The sequence below is a fragment of the Alnus glutinosa genome, chromosome 6 (genome assembly GCF_958979055.1).
Source record: "Alnus glutinosa chromosome 6, dhAlnGlut1.1, whole genome shotgun sequence".
NCBI lineage: Eukaryota > Viridiplantae > Streptophyta > Magnoliopsida > Fagales > Betulaceae > Alnus > Alnus glutinosa.
Genome location: NC_084891.1, coordinates 9590588 through 9609149, shown reverse-complemented (window position 1 = coordinate 9609149; position 18562 = coordinate 9590588). Strand labels below are relative to the sequence as shown.

Here is an 18562-nt window from a genome sequence, read left to right as displayed (position 1 = left end):
TATTTTTAATTGAAAAATGACACATGTCAGGGGTATTATAGGCATATTTCGACAAAATGTGTCTTTTTAAAACTTTTTTGTAGTTTGAGGGCCAGAGCCCAATGATTGGTAGTTTGAGAGCTACTTCTAAAACGGTTGTTAGTTTGTGGGCTAAAATGTAATTTTGCCTTATATATATATATATATCCCCAACAAACTCTCCAAACTTTAACTAAATTTTTACTAAAAAATCTATTTTTGTTATTTTAATTACTACTTTAAACAAACTTCTTATACCAAATTCTCTAAATATTTATCTATTTTAACTAAATATTAATTTTTTTTTTTATTAATTTTAAGCAACCACTCCTAACAAATGAGGAGAGAGGAAAAGTGAAAAGTAAAGTGAAAGAGGAGAAGAATTCTGAAAAATGATTGAAAATTTAAGAGGAATGCTAGAGTTCCTTTTAGTGTTCTTCTAATGTCCATCTGGAAGGACATAAATGTAATAAAAATATTTCATTTATGTCCTTATGAATGACATGTATACAATTTTTTCATTTTTTTTATTATATTTATGTAATTCCAGATGGACACTAGAAGAACACTAGAAGGAGTTTTAGGATTCATCAAAAATTAAATAGCTCATGGAATTTGTGAATCAAATTTGAAGTGAAATTCTAACAAGAGAAAATAAAAAAATTATAGAGAGTTTGACTTAATGAAATTAATTTTTGGGGTAATTACCTTTTCCCCCATGAACTACCAACTCGATCAAAATAGAGTATTCAACTACCAAAAACAACCATTTTCTCCCATTCCGTCAGTTAGAGGGGTTAAAAGAAACAGTCAACGGGTCATGTGCCGTTTTACATGGGGGCATGTTGAAAGATGGTGGTAGTTCATGGGGGGAAAAGAGGAAGAAAATGAGGGTAAAACGGCGTGTGACAGTCACGTGACCCGTTGACCGTTTGTTTTAACCCCTTTGACTGACGGAAGGGGGGAAAAGGGTTGTCTTTGGTAGTTGAATGCTCTATTTTGGTTGAGTTGGTAGTTTATGGGGGCATCGTGCATTTTTTGGTAGTTTATAGGAGAAAAATGTAATTACTCCTTAATTTTTTTAAGCTATTCACTAGAATTTAATAAAAACTTTAAAATGAATAGCTTATCGGAGATGCTACAAGAGTAGAAAGCCCACTTTGGTCGAAGTGGCATAAAAGTAGAAAAGACCACCTGGTCACCCCTTTTCCATGTGTTGTATATTGTTCAAAAAATAAATAAAAATAATAATAATCTGATGGAGCGGGTTGATGAGTCGAAGCTGATTCGGGTCAACCCGCCCAAACTTTCATACTCTGAGCCTCCGAGTCCGAGGGACTCGGAGGGAGCTAGTCATTTCACTTTCCCACCCTAAAACAACTCCAAAAATTTCCTCTTCTTCTTCTTCTCTCTTTCCGGGCAGTCTGTGGAGCACATTTTTCTTTCTTTAATTCCTAGGGTTTTTCATTTTTCTGTTTTCTTTTCCCTGGGATTTTTTGAAGCTCAACGGTTACAGCTTTATCCACTGGTATATTTAACTGTCAAAAAAAAGCAAACTTTTCACGCATCTCCATTTATACTGTCTTCTAACTCATCACGATTATACTTTTAACATGTTGGATTTTCGATTTTTTGTTTCCCTTGGTGAGAGTTGTGTTAGAAATAGCTTTCATAATATGGGAAGTACGATGTTGTTCATTTGAATGTTCCCATTATTTACATGTGTTCCATGTGTGTGTTTAGAACTGTCGCTGCAGTTTAATAAGTATTGTTGGGTGACTGCTAGGATTGAAAAGCTTTCTGGGGCTTGTTATAATTTCCATGGCTTGGTGGGAAGGTGTTGATGAAACTCGTCTTCTGATTGCATCTGGTAATGAACTCCCTGACCATTGGTCTCTTTAATTCTGCTACCTTTCCTTTGAAGAACATGTACTTTTTTTTTATTATTATTATTATGAATATAGGGTATGGTTCAGGATAACGTTTTTTGAAAGGGTTGCCATATAACTTGATGGTGTGCCAATACTGATTTCACACTGCCACGTCATTTCAATTTAATGACAGTATTAGAATAGTCTATTAAATAGCATTATTCTTCTGAAAAAGGTGGCAACAAGAGCTCTCAATATCATGAGATCTGATGGCTGATAAGACTGGAACTTTCAATCATTGACCATACTGCTTGAAATGACAATATGACTCATGACATTTTTAATTGATCTTGTTAGACATTTCAATAGTGTTTGCTTTTAGCTAACATGAACTGCTACTGACTTACTCAAAGCTGCCAATTCTCTTTCTCGCTGGTCTGGGGGTGGGGGCTAGTAGCTTCTGATTGATTCGCATTTGTGTTTACTGATTTGCTTGGCTTTTGGAGAACTATTTAGCGTATAAATTGGAAGAGAGGTCCTTCTTTTATTTACATTTCTAAGCATTTTAGTTAGGTACTTGAAAGATCACAAGCAAGGCAATCATAAACCGAAGGGTGATTTTGTAGTTTCTAGCTTTTTGATAAGGAATTTTTTGATCATTATATTCTTTTGCTAAGCACTTTAACTTCTTTGTCAATTTATGTTGTTATTACACGCTATCATTGATGCATCAATTTGAGTATTCTAATGTTTTTGGATATACCCTTCTAGATCCTGGGGCAACAGGAAATGGTGTTGGACAATTGCTATCGCTTCGCCATCCAAAAAAAGGTGATGTACAATATTATTCATTTTGTGTTGTTTTCTCTCCTCCACCCCCTTTTAGTTGTTTACTTTATCTTGTTAGGTGTTTTTTTTTTCGTCCTCTTCTTGAATTTAAAAATCTAGTTATGCAAAAGTCCTCCTTGATGAGTTGGGGTTTGTTTGTTGTTGAAAAGACAAGATAGATGGAAAACCAAACACTCTCTTTGGTTAGTTACATATTCCTGCTGACATCGCTTGCTGTCAAGTTTGGGCTATCTTTGTATTTATTTCTACATGAAATTTATTCACTAAAGTTAGAAGTGATTAACATCTCATGTATATACTAACAGCTTCGAACTGTTAATCTTTTCACTAATTTGGCAGGAAACACGACTTGCTATCTCTTTGTCAATGGGCTGCTTCAAGAACTTCATTGGTTTAAGCAATCTTATGGATCTTGGTTTGTGGGGGATTATGTTTGTGAAGGTAGATGCTAGTTTTGCATGGTTAGAGTTCAAAGTTTGGTTTTAAGAAATGTTAATCTTTAGAGCCAGTGCATTGGCTTTATCAAGTACATTTTGTGGCACAAAAACAATTGCTACCATTATATTTCTTTTGGGAGTCTACTATTATGCTTCATCATTTACTTTAAATAATTTCTTTTGTTTTTTGTTTTTTTGTTTTTTCCTTTCCTGGTGTTGTTGAAAGTGCCAGGTGCACTTAATTGCAAAGGTCTCATAGACCCTATGCACGAAATGCAAAGTGCAAGTGTGCGCCTGATTGAAGTAAAGCTCACGTTTTTTTGTACATGTCGAGTTATTTTTTTGTACTTTAGGTCTGCTAGATAGGTATACTACCATGCATGATCTTTTCTTGAATCCTAGATGACCAAAAGGCATATAGCTAAATTGTTAGATAATTAAAAGCACAATATTCAGGAGCGAGTAAAACCAAAAAAAAAAAAAAACCCATAAAGACAGGGCAGAGGGGAGATAACTTGGATTAAGACTATTACCTACTAGTTCTGTCATTATACTCTGGTTCTCTAATGCAGTTCATGAATATAGTGGCTTTTTCTGTTTTGTCCTGGATCACCTTGAAATGGCTGATGACTGTGTTTGATTTGGATCCTACTTGTTTGTTTGCATTTCCTGTAATGTCAACTAAGCATAACTCTTTATTTTCCCATACAGATGGCCGCCTATATACTGCAACTCCAGTTGATCCTGTTTTCATAATGCTGCCAATTTTTGAGGAAGCTAGAATGAAGGTATAATTATAGTTTATGGTGTTTAAATGCACTATTTGGATTAGCAATGCAAATCCTTTTCTCCTAATATTTCCATTTTAATTATTCATCCAATCATGATATACTATTTGCATATTCATTCAATCGTGATAAACCATTTGCATTGGAAAGGTTGAGCAAACAGTTTAAATTCTGTCTTCTATATCTCCCTGCTGTAACTATATATTCACCCTGTTTCACAGTGGAATATCCTTCTATAAGTAATTTTTTTCTTTTTCAATTCTGATGTGTGACAGTGTAACATCTTCTAGGCTTGGCAACGGCTATCAATGCCAACCTTCTGTTTTGATTATTTAGTTTTTTTATAAACCTTACTGGCAGTAATATTCCTTTGAAATGAATGCAGAAGGGGGATGATTCTGGGAAATTCAGGCAGTTAGATGAGATAATGTTCATTAATGGCTATCCTGGATATCAACATTTATTGTCTATTGCAGAGAATTCAATGCAAGTCGTTTGTGAAGTCAAAGGTGGCTGTCTACCTGCACCATTTTATTTATTTCATAAGTTACTTTCCCAATGCAAATTGTAGTTAGAGCTTGCTAGCATATATCAGCTTTAAATGTTTTTTATGTAATGATTAGATATTTCTTTTCTTTTTTTTTTCTTTTTTTTTTAGGGGGGGGGGGGGGGGGGGGGGGGGGGGTGTTTATTAGCATATACAGTTCTTATTTGCTAATACACATTACATGCCTGTTTGTGTTGCGGCTTGCAATTAGGTTGCTTGCTTGGACCACATTTTTATTATCACTCTTCATTTGGTACTTCACTGTTTGTGACATGCCATCAATGGACAAATTGAAATCTGACCATGCTATCCATTCTTGGAATGAGAAGAGATACCTGTCCTTAGTGATGAGATTTGAATATTCTTAACCCTTGGGGAGCTTGAGGATCTAAGGATAGGTCCCAACCATGTTGATAGCATGTAATGTGTGGTGAACTCTTTCATATATTTGTATATGATTTTTTTTCCAAAATAATACTTCAAATACTGTTTTGTATTTTATCAAATGGGTATTGTTTGAAAAATGCTTACTCTCTCTCTCTCTCTCTCTCTCTCTCTCTAATTTCAGAAGTTGGATCATCAAAGTTTTTTAGACTTGATGATTCAAAGGTTCTAGCTTGGTTACACCACAAGGTATGTCCTCATCTGCTTGAACTTAATTTTGATCTATGCGGATGTATCAAATTGGAAGAGCCAATCTTCGTGTTTATGCTTAGTTAAGTGTTTTGGTAAGAAACCTCCTAAATGCTTTTAAGACATTTGATCAATAGAACTGACCTTTCTTTGATCCTTATAGACTATGACCGAAAGCAATTAAATATCTTGTATTCATTTTAGATTTTTTTCTTCCTTTAATAATGTTACCGGTATTTTTGTAATTGCAGATACGTGAGCTAAACCAGACACTTTGTGTACTTGACAAAAACTATGCCGCACAGCAAGAGACATGTATAATTATAATTCAAAAGTTTATAACCTTCTCATATCATGAATTTGCTAGCTAAATTCTGTAGGAATTAATGGAGTTTTCGTTACTATAGTTTATGTAGAAATGGGAAAAGGGTGGTGAACCTATTTTCTACTTGATAGCATAGACGTTGTAGCAAAGACAACGTTGGGCACGATTAATGGTTCATGTCAGTTAGTTAATTTTCTTTCCATACCAAATAATCTTATTGATAAACAGACCTTATGATGATTAGACTAGTTATTCAATCATTTGTCCATACAAGAAAAAAGGAGGAGGGAGGTGGTGGGTGTGGTTGAGGATAATACAAATATAATTAAAAAGGTTAAGGTTTGGGCAATGTTGAAATTGCTGGATTTGGGTTGGAAACTATAAAGCCAATCGGATTGTGTTGTTCTTGTGAACTGTTATGTGTGTGTTTGGGTGTTTTTCCTTCTCAGAACTGAGCAAATGCCATCAGTAATTTTGGTTTGCATGTCAACTCGTCAAGCTCATAGTCCAGTTTATCATGAAATCACAAAACTCTTCATTAATTCTCCTCTTTTACTAGTGCAGTAGCTGATGCAATTTCGATATTGGGGGAGTACGTGAAGGATGAGCCTTGGTTGAAGCTTCTGTGTGATCATCTGAAGTATTCCCTTATTTACTTTTTCCTATTTGACACATTGATACTCTATTATATCTTACTATGTGTTTTTTATGAATACACAAGTATTTCAATGAACCACAAGGGGTCAACGTCCACGGGCGAAAGCCCGAGACTTACCCGACCCGTATGAAGGGAGTGCTTTGCACAGTGTCCCGGATATCCAGTCAGGGCGAAGCTCTAGATGCACTGGTTATCAAAAAATATATTTCAATGACATACGTTTATGGTTAGAGTGAATTTCTTAGGATGCTTTAACCCATTCTTGGCTACCGAATGTGTTTGCAGGATAAACTTAATAGAGGCAACTAGAGAAGCACCAGAATTTGAGACCCTTTTAGCTGCTTCAGGAAGTAACCTAGGATCTCAGAGTGCCTTACAGGTATGAATTGTCAGAGCTAAGGCCGCTTTGCCATATAAATTTATGAGAACTTATTGGTTGCACAAATTTTATTTGTCTAGGGAGAACCTCACCTTATGATCTGCTAACTTCCTTGCTGCTTGTATGTCAATTGCATAAGACCACTGTTTGTAATACACTTCTGCAGGAAGGTGCCACCTAGCTCACCTGGTAAAGTCTCTTGGCATAGTGCCAGAGACTTTGTGATTGAATTCTACCTTCACAGGACTGCCCACACATGCTTTTGTTTTTGAGTAATCTGATTTTTTTTTTTTTCCAATTCATTCTGAATGGTCTTTATGCTGTGCACTATTTATCAGGGAAAAGGAAGTGACAAAAAGAGTGCAAAATCTGGAAAGCAAGCTAAAAAGGTGAAAGTGGAGACAGAATCAAGGAACATCAAAGAAATGTTTTCCAGGGCGTCAACAAGAAGGGGAAAGTGAACCACTGTAACAAAAACAGAGATATTAGCCATATTGCCTCTAGCCACATTTTCATGCATTGACATCAACTTCCATGCTCTGTCGTTGGTGCCAATATTTTGATCAATGTCTACTCTCACATTGTAAGAATACTTGAAGGTAAAACCCCGTGATTTGTAAGACCTAGTTTTGGCATACCTAAATGATAAGAAATTGTTAAATTAGCGTAATTATGGTGTTTCTTACATTCTTCTTCTTCCAAACTTAGCAAGTAAAAAAAAAAAAAAAAAATTACATCACTGAAAGAAAGAAAAAATTTAATAGGGGGTTATTTGTTAACATTTTTATTTTGAAAATGGAAAACAATTTCTCAAAACAAAAGACATAATATAAACTTAAACAGAGTTTTTGGGGCTTGTTTGTTAACCCTTTTTTTTTTTCCTACTCATTTCTACCCAAAAACAGCAAAACATTAACAAACAATTTCCTCATAAAACACACAAAAATCTCAAAACTCTTTTTACTTTAATGTTACATCAAAATATTTTTTTTAACCAAAACACAAAAAATACTTATTAAAAAGGGTTATCTAACTTTCTGGGATGCTTTCGTGACTAAACAAAAGATGTGTTGCTGGGATTATGCTGGAAAGAGTCTCTCTCTTGTTATGGAAGTCAGGAAAGTAGAAAACACATTTTCTTTAGATGTAGTTTTAGCTGCAGGATTTGGTTTAGTATCATGACTTAGTGTTCGTTTAAGAATGTTCCGTTGGATTTGGACAATATTGAAAGTTGGGGGGCTGCTGAGCTACAAGGTAAAGGGTTTAAGGCTAGCTTGGGAAGATTGTGTCTTGGTGCTACTGTTTACCATTTATGGAGACAGAGAAATGATTTGTTGCATTGTAACAAGCCGAGAACGGAAGAAGCAATTTTGAAGCAGATCAGGTGGGATGTTCGGTCTAGGATGATGGCTTAGGGCAGATTTAAGTATTCTGGAAAGAACTTAGAGATTATGCATCGATGGAATCTCCATTTGTAGTTGTTAGTCTGTCGTTGTGGATGGCTTTTAGCAGTTTGGGTGTTCTGTTCTGCAGAATCTTGGTGTGTTTGTGGATGTTTTAGGCTGTTTGGTTTGTTCTTTTTAGCCTGCTGTGTTGTAGTGTTGGTTGCTGGTTAGGCCTGTTTTGTGTGGCTTGTGTTGATGGTTGTAATCCTTGATGGATTGTGTTCCAGTTTTTACTGGAGTGATGTAATTGGTTTGTTGGTTTTATAAAAGATTTTATTCATCCAAAAAAAGAGAAAAAGAAAGGTTATCAAACACCACCTGATCACTCTTTAAGGGTCCCTATCATAAAATAAAAACCCTAATTATTTGTTTTTATCTTAAATGATATTGTCGCATGCAGATGTCCAATTAAAAATGAATAATCTAAGATTTCTTTTATCTTGTGCTCAGTTGGATTGCATTCGGAGGGTGTTGATAGTAAGTAGACCAACACCATGATTATGTAGAACTTTTATTTAATTCTAATCCCCAAAAACGGGTGCACCGATCGGGATAGCATTAACCAAAGGAAACACCATCTCTTTTATTTATTTATTTTTTTAATGAATAAATTTCTTTTTTTTTTTTTTTTAAAAAAAAAACAAACAAACAAAGAATACAACACACAATCTGCTAGAACCCAGATGCCAGCAAGGCACCTTGCAACAGCCAATATCAAAGTTCCAAAACAGACAACCAAATGAACAATACTAAACCAAACAACAGCAATTAAACCAAGAGTAATGTTTTATACGATTATCATATAGTTGAAATGATATGCCAGTGAAAATAATATATTTTTTTATTTTTTTATAAGTACTGAATTAATATCTAATTTTCAATGTCATATCATTAAGTTATATAAAAATTATATTACAGTCTATCAAATAGTATTACTTCCTAAAAAAACTACACTTGCAATTTGCAAAAACACATACCAGCAACAACTCTACAACTCAACAATATACAATCAACCCAAAAGAAACACTCTCATAATTCCATTTCTATGCAAGCTATTATGCTGTAAACACAAATTACAAATCTAATCTATATCTCCCATAATCTCTAATGTGATCTCTTTCTTACCTGTCAGCTCAAATTGGTAAACTGAAAAGGTTTGGCGTAGCACTGATTCAAGCGCCCATAATCTTGCAAACGCTTTTGCTCATCTTTTACAATTGTGTTGTTGTTTTTGTTAAATCATCACTTATCTCAAAAAGGATGGCTCAACCACCCCACCTTTTCTATTTATTTATTATTTTTTTACGCTCTACCCATGGCATTTTCGAAAGTTTTGGTCGAAAAAAGTATTTGTCACGCACTGACGCAAGTGGCTTGGTTTCCATCCAAAGAGACAAAAAATAGATAGATGGTATTTTTTGCCACCGTAAGCTACATTGGGGAGGTCGATTGTATTTTTTAATCATTGGACGCTAAAACGCAAATGGGTGGATACTTTGAGGGGGTAAAGTATATTTTCCCCTTAATTCTTTCATTAGTTTTTCTTTTCAAGCTCCGTTTGTTTTGACGTAGAATGTTTTTCATAATTTTTTGTATTTGGTGATACAAAAAATGATGGTCAAACCAAAAATGTTTTCGGTTTGACCATAAAAGCTTATTTAATCTTCGGAAAATGGTTTTCGTTTTTTAATATCGTAAACCATTTTTCGAGTTTGAATTTCTACTTCTCCCACGCACTCTCTCTCAGTTTATTCTCCGCCACCGCCGGTCTCTGCTAGAGGTCGTCGAATTTCGGCTAGAGTTTGCGCATGCAAAGTTCATTGGCTGCTGCACCGGTGGTCACCAGAATCCACAACTGAAGTTCCTTGGAAGTTGTCGGTTGTTTTTTGTTGCAACCGGCTATTGTCCGCCATCGCTATTTTTCGTACGAGCCAAATACCGAAAAATGTTTTCAGCTGAAATAATTTTCTTGAAAAAGGATTTATTCGAAAATATTTTCCAAAAAAAAATATTTTACGTCGAAATAAATGGAGCCTTAATTTATAATTGAGGAAAATATACTTTATTTTAACCCTCTCAACTAATTTCACATTTTTATTTACGCTTCCAAACTCTAAAAAGTGACATCATAGCTCCAATACTACTACGACACGTCAAATTAGATGTATTTTTCTCTTCAAAATACCCTTAAAGTTATTAAAAAAAAAAAAAAAAAACCTTTTGAACAAATTAAAATTAAAATTTTTCTTTTTTAAATTTAAAATACCAAAAGGGGTGGCCCTTTTCATATTAGCCCCTTAATTGTTTTTCAATTAGTCTTTTTTTTTTTTTTTTTTTTTTTTTTTTTTTTTTTTTTTAATATCTTCAAAGGTATTTTGGAAAGAAAAATACTAAAGTCATAGTTTAAAGGGCTAAAATATATTTTTCTTTTTCCTTATACTTTTTATATTTGGAATAAATTTTTTATTTTTTTTAAATGGTTAGGTAAGGAAAAATCTCTTATTTTTCTTTGGGCGAAGAAGAGTTTGTTTGTTCAGCGTTCAAATATATACCGGAAATCAATTAATGGCTACCAAATAAACCCAACATTTTTTTTTTTTTTAATTTTTGAATAAACCCAACATTTGAGGCATAAATCTACGCTAAAGTAATTCTACCTACCTTTTGTGCCCACGATTAAAATAAATTACACAACTCCTTTGACCTCTAAAAACCATACCCAAGACTCTCTACAACTACTCTTCCTATGAAGGAGGAGAACCAAGTGACCATTTGATTTTGACGCTTGCCATTTTTTATTTTATTTTATTTTTTAATTTTTTAATGCATGTAAATAAATTAAGCAACTAGAAGATATATAGCAGAAGATCGGTGCTAACCGTGTTATCAAAATATATATATATATATATATATATATATATATATATATATATATATATATATATATATATATATATATATATATATATATATATATATATATATATAATAATCATAGAACTTCGAGTGGTATTCTGGTGTCTATCCATAAGGACATAAATGTAATAAAAAAAAAATTAAAAAATTGCATTCATATCATCTAGAAGGACATAGATGTAATTTTTTTATTACATTTATGTCCTTCTAAATGGATACCAGAAGAACACTAAAATGAGCTCTGACATTCCTTTTATATATATATATATATATATATATATATAGGAAAATGTTAGATTTACAACACCAATACAACAACTGCACAACAACTTCTCACATGAGGGTGAACCCCAGTGCGTGGAGTTGTTGTGCAATTGTTGTGATGGTATAGTGTAAGAATCAAATCCTTATGACCCAAGTTTGATGAAGTCTTGTTCATGATTATTACGAATATAGAAAATATTGACTGAATGGACGACCAAACTTGGACGACACCTGAAAATGTTTGTAACGGACGGGAGAAGTTCGAGAAGGTCAAACAGACAAAACACCCAAGATCCCGAAAATGGCGAGCGGTCTCCCACGCAAGTGATCCATGCATCTGAATTAACAGGAAAGATTTGTGGAATGATTGGTTTGAAGAAGTCAAATTAGCTAAAAGAACCGATCGAGCTGCTAATTTAGGAAACAGATGAACAGAAAGGTGATCAGGTGCTTCATGTCGTGTGGCTACCAAGAAAATAAAACGTCGAAAGAAACAAGATCGAGACATATATCGAGAAGCTCAAACCTAGCTAGGCCTTCTTTGTCTCTCTTGGGTTTTTGGAGGGAGATAAAGGAGATCCATGAAAAGATCGATCAACAAATTAATTAGTTTGTTAATTAACATATAAATTAATTAATTAACAGCTTAATTAATTAATTTCCCTCTCTCTCTCTCTCTCTCTCTCTTGTACTGCAAGAAAGAGTTTTTCGATCATGTGGGCAAGAAATACTGCGGTGGAAAGAAGAGGAGGCGGCAACGGGCTGGTGGCAGTGGCAATAGACAGAGACAGAGGCAGCCAGCTCGCAATGAAATGGACTATTGAACATCTCCTCCAGAGGGGCCAGACCGTCTTTCTCATCCATGTCAACCTCAAATCACCCTCTGCTGCTCTTCATTCCCCAAGTGAGTATATATATATATATACACACATATCATTCTTTGGAAATCTTTTCCTTTTCTGGGTATTCGATCATTCTCGTGATCGAGAAATGATACTTACGCATACATTCTTCACACATTTCTGTACAACCAAATTTTAAATCCACGTAAATTTTTTTAATTTTTCAATGTATTTTTGGGGGCTGGGCATGCAGGAGTACTAAAACATGGGAATGGTGGTGAGACTAATGCACTGAGATGCGCAGAACCTGATCAACAAACCAAGGAATTGTTCCTTCCTTTTCGTTGTTTTTGTACACGTAAAGACGTAAGTTGGCTTCTCGATCTTTTGTCGATCGGATTAATTAGTACAAGTTGTGGAATAATATATAAGAAAATGTTGATACTTTTCTGAATATATATATATATATATATATTGTTTTTGACATGATCAGATCCATCCACAAGATATCGTACTAGAAGACACAGACGTGGCGAAAGCATTAACTGAATATGTTAGCCAATCATCTATTGAGAATCTGGTTGTTGGCGCCTCATCAAAAACTGGCTTTCTTAGGTATGTACGATCTATCAATATTTATGAAATTGCTCTTCTTTCCATACCTTTCTTTTATCTGGAGCTAGCTAGATAAACTTTTGATAAAATAAATAAATAAATAAAAGTGAAAGATGGATGAGAGTTTTTTGGGACTTTGGCTCGCCATGGGTGAGGAAATCATATGCTACATATATAGAGACTTGTGAGTTTGGTTGGCTAGGATGATTTGTGACTTTGGCAACGTACAGTTGCAGAATTCTTTCAAGCATAGAGACAAAGCGGCTTGATGCATAATGAAATGCTATTTTGTGTATTGTTATACGATTGCCATATAACTGAAATAATGTCGTAGTGAATATTGATGCATTTGAATAAAAAATGTTGATTTTTACTGTCACGTCATTTTAGTTGTATATATGACAATCGTATAACAGTCTACTAAATAACATTAGTGATCACTTTGATTTGCTAGGACTAGCTTGTGACTTAAATCTGCGTCCTATTCCTTATTAATACAATTATTTGTTACTCTTTTAATGCCTGGGATAAATAATCTTTGAGAGTCCAGGCCTGCTATATTCGATAAGATCGGTAATGCTATTCAGTAAACTGCTATAAGACACTGATTTTTTCTGTCACATGCATCATTTCAATCATATGACAGACTGACAGTCGTATGACAATCTAGTAAATAGCATTACTCATTAATCGGGTAAATATAGAATAGTATTTATGAAAAGTTGGTTACTTAACCCTAGCTGATACACCTTTATTCAGAAGATTCAAGACAACCGATATCCCAAGCTGTGTACTAAAAGGAGCACCAGATTTTAGCAATGTATACGTTATATCCAAAGGAAAGATTCAGTCGATGCGATCTGCCTCACGTCCGGCGCCACCCTTCTCTCCCTTACGTTCCCAACTTCAGAGTCATGGCAGCATCAAATCAGATACATCGGAGCCACAACTCAACCGGGATTCTACTACCAAAGGTTTATTTAACTACCTACCTATATATATACTCTTTTCTTCGAGATCTCTTTCTTTAATTATTTCCATCGATCGATCTCATTTACCCAATGTACGTAGTGCAGCCGAGAAGCCGTCATTTGAGGCGCAGGCAGTGCGTAGATCGCATGAAGAGACGGACAACATCATTAGGTGATCAACTGACGACACTATATATATATATATATATATATATATATATATATATATATTAATTAATATATGAGTAATACTATCCTCAAGGAGTCTATTAAATAGAAGAGAAATGATTCTTGAACATCTATTTATACATCTCTCTAAATAGAATTATTCTAAGAAAAATCAATGACTAGTTTTCATCCCAGTTGTAAGGCGTTAGTCGTGTATATATATATATATAGCAATCTCCTAAATAGCAATTACTCTTTCTCTTAATATATTTCTTTCTCATGTACGTAATTCTCATTGGCGGAAGCAGGTCCCCATTTACTGGTGGGAGAGGGTGGAATATTGGGAAATCGTACGGGGAAATCCATATGCCGGAACATGACATATCCTATATCAACCCGGGGAGGCATAGCGTTGACCGCATATTCTCGTCAGGTTACGACAGTCTAGATCATGGAGGCAGCCACACTCCCCCACGGATGTCACACTCAGAAATCGATAACCACAACTTTGAATCAACGCTTCATGCCTGGAGGTCACTCGATGCCACCTCTCCACCTCGTGAATTTTCATCAGTTACCTCTCATGACAGTGATAGCCTATCAAACTCACCGCACTCAATGGTAAGGACCCATCTTTTCTGTGCTTCATTAACAAGGAGATCGAATCCTATCCGGTTTAAATGAATGGGATCGGAGAAGATTCGGTTCTTTAAAAGTTGGGGGCAAAATTGAACTTTTAGGATAAGCGGCCGGTGATTTAACACGGCGTTGGAGTAGAGCTTCTGAGTTCGAACCATAACGGACTTCACCTATTAAGAAAAGTTTGAGCACAAGCATTATAAGGAGTGTTTGAATATAAATTAAATGGCTAACCATCTGTATGATTGTATGTGTGGAGTTGCATGCATGAATTAATACATGGGTGCAATGATATTATTAACACATGAAAAAAATGCGAGATGGATAATATATATTGTAATGAAAAATACAGGAAGAAGTGGAGGCTGAAATGAGGAGGCTAAAGCTGGAACTGAAGCAAACAATGGAAATGTACAGTACCGCGTGCAAAGAAGCACTCACAGCAAAACAAAAGGTACGCACGTAAGAGAAAATCCTTTGATGATAATTTCAAAGCAAAAGCTAGCTCTGATTATTAATTAATAGGGCATATGGGTGTACAAGTGGGTGGTTATTGACCACCTAATAATCGCTAACCGCTAATCTCATTATCGCATAATCGCTTTTGTAGGCGGTTGGAAAAAAATCGCTAACTGCATAGGGTGGAATGGTTAGCAGTTTTAGAAGTAGGTAGAGACAGTTAATAACTGCTAACCGCATACCCTTATATATAAAAAGTAATAATAATATACAAAAATGACATCATTGTGGTGCGTTTGATATAGGGTTTTCGTTTTGAGTTTTATGAAAATGATCTTTATTCATAATAATAATAATAATAATATTCTTGAGCTTTGTTATATTTTGAAGCCTTCTACTTAGTTAAATAATAATATTCTTTATTCGAATCATCTAAAATATGTCCTAGAAAGAGGTTAAAAGAAGGCTCAATCCTTTTACACTCACACATGTATACTCAACATGTATAACAGACAGTAGAGCTGCAGCGGTGGAAATGGGAAGAAGAGCGGAGGTTGGAAGAGGCGCGGTTGGCTGAGGAAGCGGCATTGGCCATTGCAGAAAAGGAGAAGGCAAAGTCGAGGGCTGCCATTGAGGCGGCCGAAGCAGCGAAGAGGATAGCAGAATTGGAAGCGCAAAAGAGAATTACAGCAGAATTGAGAGCATTGAAAGAGGGAGAAGAGAAGAGGAAGGCACTTGATGCTCTGGCACAGTCAGACGTTAGATATAGGAGGTACTCAATCGCGGAGATTGAAGCAGCTACTGAGTTTTTTGCAATTTCCCGTAAGATTGGAGAAGGGGGTTATGGACCAGTCTATAAGGGTCATCTTGACCATACACCTGTTGCAATTAAGGTTCTTCGTCCGGATGCTGCTCAAGGAAGGTCACAGTTTCAACAAGAGGTATATATGTTATCCTTATATATCTTATAATATAATTTAAATGATTAAATTTATCAATTCAATCAGCTTAAGCTTTTGGGATAAACAATATATATGACTTGCTAATGACCATTCACAGATTGAGATATTGAGCTGCATACGACATCCCAACATGGTTCTCCTCCTAGGAGCTTGCCCGGAATATGGCTGCTTGGTATACGAGTTCATGTCCAAGGGGAGCTTAGAGGATCGTCTCTTCTGCCGGGGGAACACTCCACCTCTTTCTTGGCAACATAGGTTTAAAATTGCAGCCGAAATAGGCACTGGCTTGCTGTTCCTCCACCAAACAAAGCCTGAGCCATTGGTGCACCGTGACCTAAAACCAGGCAACATCTTGCTTGACCGCAACTATGTCAGCAAGATTAGCGACGTTGGCTTGGCCAGGCTAGTACCGCCGACGGTGGCCGACAACGTAACGCAATATCGCATGACGTCAACGGCCGGCACATTCTGCTACATTGATCCAGAGTATCAACAAACAGGCATGCTTGGAGTGAAGTCTGATATATACTCCCTTGGAATCCTCTTTCTGCAAATGATAACAGCCAAGCCACCAATGGGGTTGACTCACCATGTTGAAAGGGCTATTGAAAAGGGGACTTTTGCTGAAATGCTGGATCCTGCCGTGTCGGATTGGCCGGTTGAAGATGCTATGTCCTTCGCCAAACTGTCGCTCCAATGCGCGGAGTTAAGACGGAAAGACAGGCCGGATCTTGGTAGGGATGTCTTGCCAGAACTTGAAAGATTGAGAGCATTTGCTGAAGAAACTATGCACCATAATTTCATGAATGGCAGTGCAAGCTCCTCACCCGGCCACAGCCAAGTTTCCTTGCAGCTAGTAAGTTTGACACTGCATAAACTCAACCTTCTTTTTACAAAAAGAGAAACTTCACTTATATCTCTAAAAATATAAGCAGTTTTTGCAATCATAATCTCTAAGTTTAAAAATTTACAATGTTGCTATCCCCCCCTCCAAAAAAAAGTGTTAAATTAAAAGGGGCTGAAACATAGGATATCGATCAACATTGTAAATTCTTAAACTTCGAAGTTATGATTACAAAACAGCTTATACTTGAAGGGTTGTAAGCGAAGTTTCCCGGTTCATAAACTTCAAAACTATAATGAAAGAATTCCTTAGCATTTGCAACATATTATTGACTTTATTGCAGGATGGGGATCTTCCACATGCACATTCTGGAGAGAGCTCCAGAACGCCATCAACCACTCTTTGATGATGTTCTTATCATCTTTGATTGAACTCAAAGCTGTCCAAAGGGATTGTAACAACAGGGGTGAATTGTAAATTTTGTAGGTAAATTGATGTTCATCTTTGATTCGCAAAAGCTGTATTCGCAGACTGCATCATCCATCCATCCATCCTGTACAGCGAATCAAGATGGTGTCGCAATTTTCCTCAGCATATATAGTAGCTTGTTGTATACTATGGTAACCGCTCTCTTTTTTAACAATCAAACACTTATTGTCCTCACTGATAAATTAGATAAGTTGTGCAGAGATAGTATATATATACCTCCAAAAGAAAAAGAAAAACAAATACATGTTCCACAACACATATATATACATAGCAAACAGGCACCAAAATCCCCTCAAGGAAGCTGCATCATCTCTTTGAGCAAATATGGATATGTACACACTTTGGCTTGGCGATTTTTGTGCCACAAAGTTTAACAATACATATATATATATATATATATATATACAGAGATACTTTCCTTTAAAGTTTTTCTATGTTAAATTTCGGATCATTACAATAGACGAGGGGATAGTGCAAGAGAAAATTTCGTCTCTTTCTCCGTTTGAGAGACCAAGCAAAGATTCAAACGACATTTTATGTTTTTGAAATATCTAATTAAGCGAAATTTTGAAGTCTCCAATCTTTTTTTTTTTTTTTTTTAAACAAGATTGGATTAAATATAAAAGAACAAGTACATAAACAAAGAAAGGGTGAGAGATCTACCCCAACAATCACCCCAATATAGTCGGAACAATATTCAGCCCGGCCCAATGACTTCTTGGCAAGTAGGCGAAGAAAGGAGCGGCTTAAAATGAAAGTTTTTAGGCAGTTTTAAGGATAGGCTGCATAAAGAAACTTCTACTAGTGTAGAGTGCGGTAAGAAAACTTGGTAGCCACAATAAGATTGGGCTGTGGTTGATTGGACTGAAGCCACTAAAGAATAACCCCACTTCAATATCCAGGGGGTGAGTTGCCCTGTTGTTGATGCTTAGGGGACACCAAATGAGGATATGGCAATCGTCAAAGGGAAAAAAGCTATGAAGAAGAAAAGGAGAGGGGAGAAGTCGGAGAGGATTTACAGGAGAGAGTTAAGAAATCGTTGCGTGAAACCAAAATGAATTACGGCATATGCAGCCTGCATACGCCAGGCTGGCACATGGGGTACACACATGGTGGAGAATAGCGGCGGGGGGTGATGTGGGGAGAGAGAGAGAGAGAGGAGAAGAAGGGGAGGGTGGTAAGGGGTGGGGTTCAGCCCGTTTGGGTGAGGGGAGAGAGTAAGGAGATATAGAACTCTTTCTTCCTCCACGAGCACTCACAGGGGACACAGATCGAGGCCTCTCACTTAGAGGAGAAAAAGCTCTCACACGTATGAAGAGAGGGAAAGAGCTTCTCTCTCTCTAAAAAAAAAAAAATAGTAATAGAAGCGGTAAAATTCTCTTGTTTTCTTCATGCTTGCCATTCAGCAAGCAATCTTGGAAGTAAAAAGTTTTTCACGTTCCT

The 18562-nt window shown here is 35.9% G+C and overlaps 2 protein-coding genes across 2 annotated transcripts; both read left to right on the top strand.

The window, feature by feature from the left end:
• The first annotated feature begins 1355 nt into the window (after positions 1-1355).
• Positions 1356-7175, top strand: LOC133871142 (uncharacterized). The gene is made up of 11 exons (XM_062308519.1): positions 1356-1546; positions 1805-1888; positions 2661-2720; positions 3078-3179; positions 3887-3963; positions 4349-4472; positions 5079-5143; positions 5395-5458; positions 6033-6108; positions 6412-6505; positions 6844-7175. The coding sequence occupies exons 2-11, from the start codon at positions 1840-1842 to the stop codon at positions 6964-6966; spliced, it is 834 nt and encodes a 277-aa protein (XP_062164503.1). The 5' UTR covers positions 1356-1546; positions 1805-1839; the 3' UTR covers positions 6967-7175.
• A 4669-nt stretch (positions 7176-11844) lies between these two features.
• Positions 11845-17036, top strand: LOC133871501 (U-box domain-containing protein 52). The gene is made up of 10 exons (XM_062308940.1): positions 11845-12034; positions 12229-12338; positions 12466-12587; positions 13347-13561; positions 13664-13730; positions 14035-14347; positions 14718-14819; positions 15337-15765; positions 15884-16642; positions 16974-17036. The coding sequence occupies exons 1-10, from the start codon at positions 11845-11847 to the stop codon at positions 17034-17036; spliced, it is 2370 nt and encodes a 789-aa protein (XP_062164924.1).
• The last annotated feature ends 1526 nt before the right edge of the window (positions 17037-18562 follow it).